We start from the raw sequence: 8,892 nt of genomic DNA on the forward strand, positions 1-8,892 counted from the left end.
GTATCAAATCAAAGCTGGGAAACTGGCTTGAGTTTTGTTTGCATCTCAGACATCTGAACCTTCACAGTTGAAGCTTCAGCGGGTCGATGGTAGATGTCTGCCGTCAGTGTTTCAGCTCAAACCGCTGCTGCTTCATTTCCTCTGTGTGTTGTGGTTAAAATGAGCTGAATGTGAAAACACACGGCTGGTTTCACAGCGCGAAGGCTGTCAGAGTGTCAGTGCAGCATGATGTGGATGAAGAGTGGCTACTGAGACGAGCGGATCAGACCTTCAGGTAAACGCGTCTTCTTGTGCTGTAGAGCTCCTAAACCGGTTTGGTCTCCATCATGTTGTGTAATCTTCTTCCATCACAATGTTGCCTCAGCAGAGTTGGTGAACATCTTTGTCACGTGTCGGTGTGTTGACTTCACAAAGTGCTGCACAAACTGATCAAATCGTCCATGAGACCTCAGTGCAGCTCCAGAGCCCAGAGGAGAAGCTGGATTATGTTTATGAAGCATTTACAGCCATTTAAGGCACTTGAGTGTTTTTACTGAGGTTAAAGCCGCCAAAGGGCCTGTGAGAGGAAACTGAGCCTGATGATCAGAATGAAGGCAAGACGCCACTAAACGGACACTTCCTGTCTCCTGCTGCATGGACACATCTATAAACACTCTGGCTTATTTGGTTAAAGTGCCTGACTTCATCGTTCTTTGTAATCAGGAGTTCCTGGGTTCAAATCCCTGAAGTGTTCCTGAGAAATAAATCCCAATGTGGGGATAAGTGAAGTCTGATCTTATATTGACGTTTAATCCAACTGCAGCAGGGATTTATGTTCCTGTTTGATCTCAGCAGATCAAAGTTCCTGCACACGTTTAAGAGATAGTCTGGAACTCTCCAGACTGTCGCTTCACTTTGAATCCAATTAAACTGCTGTCAAATCAGGCTTAGCTTAGCCTTAGCTTAGCCTTAGGATGGCCACTAAACTAATACCATCAATTTAACTATCAATCCATTTTTTCAAATGTAATGATTTTTGGGTCATTAACATCAAACCTGCTCACTGACTTTGTTTCTTTATGTATTCAGTGTTCAAACCCTGATGATCACCTGAACACATCGAGAAGCTCAGAGTGAAGTTGGATGCAGTTCAGAGTTCATGTCTTTGACCTTTGAGCCCCCTCACTTTAAGGGACCAATAATATAGTATTAGTTAGTATTATTCAGATGGACGGTATCGGTACATTAGATGATGTAATGAGTTTGATCTGCCTGATGTTCTTCAGTCTGTTTGGATCTGACGACAGGATGATGGTGAATTCCTCCACAGCAGCTGAATCCTCCTGTTCAGGTCAGAAGCTTCACTCTCACACAGACACATCAGGTCCGTTTACACTCTGACCGTCTCCATCTCCGTCCACGTGTCTCCAGATGGACACCAGTACCTGCTGACCTGCGTCCTGAGCTCCTCCATCCTCCTGCTTCTCATCCTGTTGGGGGCTTTTGGGCTCAGAAAGTAAGAAAATACACTTTTGTAAAACAATCATCATCTCATGAGCTGAAAATACAAAATGAGACAAAGCAAATCAAACATCTCACATGTTGAGCTGATCAGCTGTCATGAAAGTTACCGTGCGTGCGTGCGTGCGTGCGTGCGTGCGTGCGTGCGTGCGTGCGTGCGTGCGTGCGTGCGTGCGTGCGTGCGTGCGTGCGTGCGTGCGTGCGTGCGTGCGTGTTTGGGTCTCAGCTGAACCATTAAAAGCAGATTCACAACTGCATGCAATCCTGTTCTTGTTGTTTTGGCTCAGTTTGATCAGGGCTCAAAGATTATTAAAGTTTAAGGATGTTGCTCAATTTTAAATCAAAATTTCACTTCATTCCAATCTACATTTGATTTGCATGTAATAATATATGCATTACATTTTCGTGTTTTTGACTTTGCTGGAACATTTCTTCCTGCAGGTATTGTTTGTTGGTTCGTACCGTTCAGGAGCTGCGGGGGAATCAGTTGTTTTTCAGTGCCGCTCGTCTGCAGGAAGCTCCGGTCACGCCCGTGTCCACGGGCCAAGCAGCCAATCAGGATGAAGAGGAGGCAATGACCACACACACTCTGCTGCAGCAGAACAGCACAATCAGGACTTCCTCCAGGAAGCTGTGGAGAGGCCTGCAGCAGGTACACCAGAGCAGCAGGGTCAGGGGTCAGGGGTCAGGATCAGGCCTGCATGATGATCACATAAGCTATGATAGAACTCAAGATATCTGATATTCAACCTACTTTCAGTGTGTATGTTTCCTGTTGAAGACTCATGAGAGGAAACCACATATGTGAGACCATCTGAAGTGTGTGTGTGTGTGTGTGTGTGTGTGACTCCTGCTGCATAGTGATCATGGCAGCCTGGAACACAAAGATGCCGCTTGCTCTTTTGCTCCTCTTTTATGCTGCACAGGCTCCTCGTTTCACCAAGTCAGACCTGGACCTGCTGCAGCTGATCAAAGCTGGAAAGGAAGGAGTCTTCTACCAGGCCAGGATGACCAGAGGGACCTGCAAAGGCCACAACATGTTCACCTGCAAGATCAGCAAGGAAGGTGCTGCACAGAGAGCTATTGATTGATCGATTGCTTGATAACACTACATGACACACTGATGTGAGGTGTTTATATATAGAACATGGACTCTTCACAGATTCAGTCTGTTTTCATTCTACCTTTTATTTTACTGATGTAATTCTTATGTACCTGCAGGTGTCCGTCAGAGGCACATGGACCTGGAGGTGTCCATCATGAGGAAACTGGTGCATCATAAGAACATCCTGCAGTTACTGGACTGGAACACCACTGAGGGTCAGAGATTCATTCAGCTTCAGCTTCAGCTTCAGCTTCAGCTTTACATTCAGCTTCAGACGCTCGTCACATTTTTACGACTCCTTATTGTCACTGTGCTGGAGCAAAGATCATGTGTTTTCATTAATCTGTGTGTGTGTGTGTGTGTGTGTAGAGCCCTATGTGCTCATCATGGAGTATGTGAGCTACGGGACTCTGAGGACGTTCCTGCAGACCAACAGAGTCCGTTTGAGTTCAGACCCTGAGCTCCAGAGTCTCCTCACCATCGCCTCCCACCAGGTGGCTCAGGCCATGCAGCACCTGTGCTCCAAAATGGTAAACATGCTGTCAGCTCCTGTAGGTGCTGATCAGGGAGCACAGCTGTGACTTCATTCATGAGTGTGTGTGTGGGGGGGCTTTCCTCCAGCACCTTTGGAGATCCAGGCTTGAATCTGTTGAAGTGTTTGAGGTTTGAACCTTCAGGCCTTGATTGATCTTTTCATGGTTCACATGAACAGAGAAGATCAAACTATTCCTGTCATCAGTGTAAATCTTATTTATGCTCCACACCTTCATCATCATCATCATCATCATTACCTCACAGATTCACTTCTTTCAAACAGTTGTTGTTGTTTTCAGCTGTTATTCCCTTTTTGTCCACTTAGAGAAGATTGTGTGTTTTCGCACATGGTTGATCTGTGCGTGACTGAGGCTCTGCGGCAGAAGAAGAAAAAGATAACCGAATCGCTGTGTCATGTAATAAAATAGAATATTAAAAGAAAAAAGCGACTCTTTCACCACAAGTTTAGTTTAGATTATTTATGTTGGAAAAGAAATAATCATTAAGAAAGATCGAACTCTTCAGTCAGAAGAAACCATCCAGGATGTAGCAGTTTGACTGACATGTTTGGACTGACATGTTTTACTTCACGTGTCCACACTGTTGGTCCCTGCAGGTTCTTCACTGTGATTTGGCTCTGAGGAACATCATGGTCAATAAGTTTCCCTGGGAGATCAAAGTGGCAGAGTTCGGCCTGGCTAGAGACGTGACACGCGTGACGAGTCGTCACGGCAGCCGCTGGAAGAACCCACGGGTCAGAGCACGAACACACGCGCACGCACACGTGCACGCACGCACACACGCACACACAGACACACACACACGCACACACACATGCATGCCCACAACATGCATTTTGTCCTTGCATGTTGGGGGGAATCATCTTAAGCACAGAACCCAGCAGGATTCTGTTTCATTAGTGATGTAATGACTCAGTGATATCTGAGCTCCTCTTCTTCATCACTGCTGTTTGTCATACTCATTCTCAGCACCGCGTCCCGTTACGCTGGTACCCTCCTGAGTTCTTCAAAAACAACTTTTACAGCTTCAAGGGCGACGTGTGGGCCTTTGGCATCGTGATGTGGGAAATGCAGACGTTTGGTGAGTGGAGGAACAGGAAGTAGCATCATCATCATCATCTGTCTGAATGGACAGCAGATGTTCCACAGGTCTGCAGGCCTGAAGGTTTGCACAGCTGCACTTTCAACTCAGTAGAAAAGAAGGCGTAATTAGTGAGTCAGATAATGCAACTTTATTCTAGAGTTCTCAACATTTTCAAATGTGGTGTATGTCAGGATGCATTCTGGGAAACGTGTCAAATGAGGAAGTTATCCGAGGGCATTCTGTCCCTGTTATAGCGCCTCCTTCAGGCTGACTGATGATTCTGTTCATAACATGTGAGTGCAACATTATCATCCCATTCCTCCTTCAGCTTTGGTATCTAAGTATAACAAAGCAGAAGGAAGATAAAGAAACAAAGAGCTAAACTTTTATGACAATTCAGTTTAAATTTTAGGAGAAAAAAAATCCAAATCCAAATCTAGTTTGACTAAACAGCATCTGCTGCTAAAAACCTCAAAGGAATCCAAAGATATTTAGTTCATACGTTTAACTTAACACCTTGAATGAGAAATTGATTGATTGATTGATGTGTTAACTGATAATGGTCAGTTTGCTCTGGGGAATGTAAAGCATCCCATAATAAAGGTCATTTATTTTATTTTGATCCTCGAGGGGAAATTATATTTCCTCACTCAGTTGTTATTTTACATGCATCACTTATACACGGGTACACACAACATGCAGACACCCACACCCATAATGAGGTCAGTTCATCTTCAGGTACGTTGCCGTATCCACATCTGGAGACATCAGAGGCAGTGATGTATCACATCTGCATAGGGCAGAAGAACTCAAACCCTGAAGGCTGCAGACCAGAGATGTGAGTCCTGTTACTGTAATACACATATGTAAATAAATATATGTTACTGTTATATACCTATAAATATACAGTTTGATGTTTGAATCACATTTACAGTTTCTGCACCACAGCAGCGTTTTTGTATTCAAACTCCTATAAATGATCAATATTTTGCCTCAATATTCAGTCACAAGTATTTATTGGATCATTTCAATAGAGCACATGAACCAATAACCTCAGTCTGTCACACTCATGAGCTGCTGCTCTTTATGACTTTGAAGCTTTCATCTTTGATTTGATTCCTTTGTTTACTTCCTGTCATAATGGCTCACTCGTGGTGTGTTCATGGACGCTCTGACATTTAAGAGTTAACTCCTCAACCGCAACCTTTTCAATGCTTGAAATGATTCAGTTCATATGATCTTCATCATGTAAATGTTTCATTTATTTAGCTCATATTATTAGCTCATATAGCTTATTACTTACAACTACATTATCAACTTAATAATAAAGAAAAACCTTGTTCAAGCAGCTGTAAAGCATCTACAAGTATATGGTTATTGTGTCATGAAATATGAATATAAAAATTGAGAAAAGAAAGCAGTTTTGAACTAACTGTGTGTTTGTAGCCCCAGTTCTTCTTCTTCTTCTTCTTCTTCTGATGTTTTGTAACCACACAGACTTCACATCATGAGAGACTGTTGGCTGGAGCCCCACACGCTGAGACCCTCATTCACTGACATCGTGCACTTGCTGGAGAACGTCATGGAAACTGATGCAGTAAGAAACAATCTGATTCATGGTTTCATTAAGATGACAGCAGCAGAACCTTTTGCTTCTGTTCTGATCTCTCTGCAGGATTACGTGGATGTTGAAGGCTCACGGCTTCATGAGAAAGAAAACCCTGAATACCAGCAGGCCAAAGGTCTGAGGACATCAAGCGCCACCTTGGAGGACAAAGCAAACATCTAAATAAACCTGAGCTCCATACAGAAGCACGATGCAATGATCACAGAAATGTGTCTGACTACAACAGCTGATGATGCATTTACTCATTTAGGAGCAATGATATAATAATAACTATGGTACTCATTAAATGATGTTACAACCTCTCTACTTCTCCTTAACTTACAGCATCATGAGAGCAGAGCAGTGATCTGATTCTGATCAACACTATGTTGACACATGCAATGAATGTTTATAAGAGAAATGTGAGGGACAATAACACAATAACATGCACACACATACACGCACGCACACACATACACGCACGCACGCACGCACACACATACAAACGCTACACCACCACCACCACCAACAATAATAATAATAACAATAATAAACCTCTGCATGTCCAATAGATTCTCTTGTAAGCGATGGTGCGTTCAGGAACGCCCCATTCCACTTATTCAGCCAATCGCACTCCAGTGGAAACACGCGTGTCCACGTCACGCGGCACATGGACACACGGACCCTTGTTCCTGTGTGTGGGCCGTTGGCACTGATTGAGTCATAATGTGTATCAGAGTGTTAGAAATCATCTTTTTCTTCTATTTTGCGTCTCATATCCCGATCACATTATGTATCGATCTACAAGCTCTGCTGCCTCCACATGTTTACCCACAGGCGGTAAGTAGCAGCGACATGGAACCATCAGCTGATGCAGGAGCTGCTTTCATATATATAATACATATATTTATTATTTATTTATTATTAATTATTATTTGATGTACCCAGAGGTTGTTCCTCAGACAGACAGTGTTTGTGTGCGCTTCTTACTTCAGCTGCGTGTTTCACGCTGCCAGGATTACAACTAAAACAGTGATAAGAATGATGTCGACGGTATTGATTACCGAACAACAAACATATATCTTTTATAATGCCTTTTCGTTTGGGAAAGAAAGAGAGCAGTGCAGCGCAAGAGAGAGAGAGAGAGTGAGAGGCGTTCAGGTGCACATTGGTGATGTGTTCTTTTCTCCAGCTGAAGGATCTCCTGCAGTGGTACGGTGAGGCGTTCAGGGACCCCATGGTGCTCGACCCTCCATGCTGGTTCCAGTCCTTTATTTTATGTGAAGCTTTGCTTCAGCTGCCGTTCTTCCCCGTGGCAGCCTATGCTTTCCTCAAAGGTCAGTTAACCTACAAAATTACGAACCTACATACTACAGGATTCATAAGCTACCTGGATCATAATAATCTATGCTTTATTATTTTAATGTGGTTTAGGGAGAAACACTTATTAATTCAAGTATATTTACAAGTTAACCCCTATTCATACACATCTAACTACACACCTACTGTATATACACCAAACACACAACATGCTTACACACACACACACACACACACACACACACACACACACACACACACACACACACACACAAACACACACACACACACACACACACAAACACACACACACACACACACACACACACAAACACACGAGAGAGTCTAGAAATAAAGTACATAGCACTGTACGTAGCACATTCCTTCATGTGCTACGTAACAATCAAAAGTACTTTGCTGTTGGTTCATGCGTGTGACTTAATGAAACAGAGTTTGTGGGTCTGCACACTGTGGAAGCTTCTGGAATAAAGTGGTGATGAGAATAACACACACTAGTAAGACTTGGAGATGTGTAAGCTGTTGAGAAGGCCCAGAAGAATTTTGTCTATTGCAGGTTTATTATTTATTTAGAGCCATCGCGTCCTTCCTGTTCTCGTCTGTGGGCAGTAGTTCAGGTTGAAGTTCTCCTGATGGTCTGCTGTGTTTGGTCTCTTCAGGTGGATGTCAGTGGATCAGGACTCCTGCCATTGTTTACTCTGCACATGTAGCCACCACGCTGGTCCCCATCCTGGCCCACATCCTCTTCTATCCCTTCCCAATGAAACCCCACCCAGGACCCCAGACCCCCCAGGAGCGCTGCTTTCTGGTCTCTATTTATGCTCCTTACCTTGTGGTGCCTGTGCTGCTGCTGCTCACTATGCTGCTGTCCTCCACATACAACTCCACCTCCAAGTCTGCAAACACATCAGGCAAAGGCAAGAAGAAGAACTGAAACAATGTTTGTGCCATATTGACTTTATTCTGCTTTGGTCACTTCTGAATGTTTTGTTTATGTATGATGTGACTCAAACATACCTGCTGTACTGTTAGGCAGCAAAGTGAAACATTCACATACACAAGCTCACACACATTTCAGACCAATTCAGATCTCAGTAAACTGAACAGGAGTCATGGGTCACAGTGGCACGTTGCTCCAGCCGGCCCACCTCATCAGCACCTCGTGGCTGTGGAAGTCAAAAACTGGATCTCAGATTCTGATATAAAATCAAATATTGATGTCCCGTTTTATAACGAAACTCTTTCAAATATGAGTTTGAATTCTGTTTTTCACAATGCATGACCCTTGACTCTAAATGTTACTCTGCTAACCTGATCTCCTCTGGTAAGTCATTCCAAAGTACAGCGGCCCTGCTGGCAAACAGACGCTCACCTTTCTTCTGTACTATTTTCATCTAAATAACTCGAAGCAACAAATGACTTCAAATGATTTTTGTGGAGTCGGTAGATTGCACCTTGTAAGAATCTGGGATATGTTCAATGCTAATCTAAAAATGAGCAATAAACTCAACAATCCCTCACGTTTGAAATGATTGTGTGAATTCTTTACTATCGGCAGAACTTAACTTCTGAAATCTATAATTATAGGAAATCTATAATTGGAATGCTCAAAGTATTTTAAGTTCAATTTAAGGTGGTTCACACGGCACTGATTGAGTTCAAACTAACGTTAGACCTTTAAACGCTCCTCTGAACACAGCAGAGG

General features: G+C 43.4%; 2 protein-coding genes across 4 annotated transcripts; both read left to right on the plus strand.

Annotated features, from left to right (window-relative positions):
- Positions 1-130: 130 nt before the first annotated feature.
- LOC142988093 (fibroblast growth factor receptor homolog 1) lies at positions 131-6,172 on the plus strand. 3 transcript variants are annotated; one of them, XR_012960561.1, is made up of 12 exons: positions 131-274; positions 1,266-1,330; positions 1,411-1,495; positions 1,942-2,152; positions 2,427-2,565; positions 2,722-2,820; positions 2,975-3,135; positions 3,756-3,893; positions 4,129-4,240; positions 4,982-5,123; positions 5,178-5,840; positions 5,919-6,044. XR_012960561.1 is itself a non-coding variant. In XM_076137109.1 (12 exons), the coding sequence occupies exons 2-12, from the start codon at positions 1,288-1,290 to the stop codon at positions 6,030-6,032; spliced, it is 1,302 nt and encodes a 433-aa protein (XP_075993224.1). In that variant the 5' UTR covers positions 131-274; positions 1,266-1,287; the 3' UTR covers positions 6,033-6,172. The 3 variants fall into 3 exon arrangements, 2 of the variants coding, with proteins under 2 accessions (XP_075993224.1, XP_075993225.1); XM_076137109.1 differs by having other exon boundaries at positions 4,982-5,081; positions 5,741-5,840; positions 5,919-6,172; XM_076137110.1 differs by having other exon boundaries at positions 138-274; positions 1,287-1,330; positions 4,982-5,081; positions 5,741-5,840; positions 5,919-6,172.
- Positions 6,173-6,264: 92 nt separating this feature from the next.
- tmem97 (transmembrane protein 97) lies at positions 6,265-8,701 on the plus strand. The gene is made up of 3 exons (XM_076137115.1): positions 6,265-6,689; positions 7,042-7,186; positions 7,847-8,701. Exons 1-3 carry the CDS (start codon positions 6,576-6,578, stop codon positions 8,119-8,121), a joined length of 534 nt encoding a protein of 177 aa, XP_075993230.1. The 5' UTR covers positions 6,265-6,575; the 3' UTR covers positions 8,122-8,701.
- The last annotated feature ends 191 nt before the right edge of the window (positions 8,702-8,892 follow it).

The sequence above is a fragment of the Genypterus blacodes genome, unplaced genomic scaffold (genome assembly GCF_046128005.1).
Source record: "Genypterus blacodes isolate CSIRO-AG114 ecotype Tasmania unplaced genomic scaffold, CSIRO-AGI_Gbla_v1 ptg000293l_1, whole genome shotgun sequence".
In the NCBI taxonomy this organism is placed as follows: Eukaryota; Metazoa; Chordata; class Actinopteri; order Ophidiiformes; family Ophidiidae; genus Genypterus; species Genypterus blacodes.

Coding starts and splice junctions, on each gene's coding strand:
- LOC142988093 (XM_076137109.1), top strand. CDS start 1,288: ATGATGGTGAATTCCTCCACAGCAGCTGAATCCTCCTGTTCAG. Junction 2,153..2,426: donor TGTGGAGAGGCCTGCAGCAG/GTACACCAGAGC, acceptor TATGCTGCACAG/GCTCCTCGTTTCACCAAGTC. Junction 2,566..2,721: donor CTGCAAGATCAGCAAGGAAG/GTGCTGCACAGA, acceptor ATGTACCTGCAG/GTGTCCGTCAGAGGCACATG.
- tmem97 (XM_076137115.1), top strand. CDS start 6,576: ATGTGTATCAGAGTGTTAGAAATCATCTTTTTCTTCTATTTTGCGTCT. Junction 6,690..7,041: donor CACATGTTTACCCACAGGCG/GTAAGTAGCAGC, acceptor TCTTTTCTCCAG/CTGAAGGATCTCCTGCAGTG. Junction 7,187..7,846: donor AGCCTATGCTTTCCTCAAAG/GTCAGTTAACCT, acceptor TGGTCTCTTCAG/GTGGATGTCAGTGGATCAGG.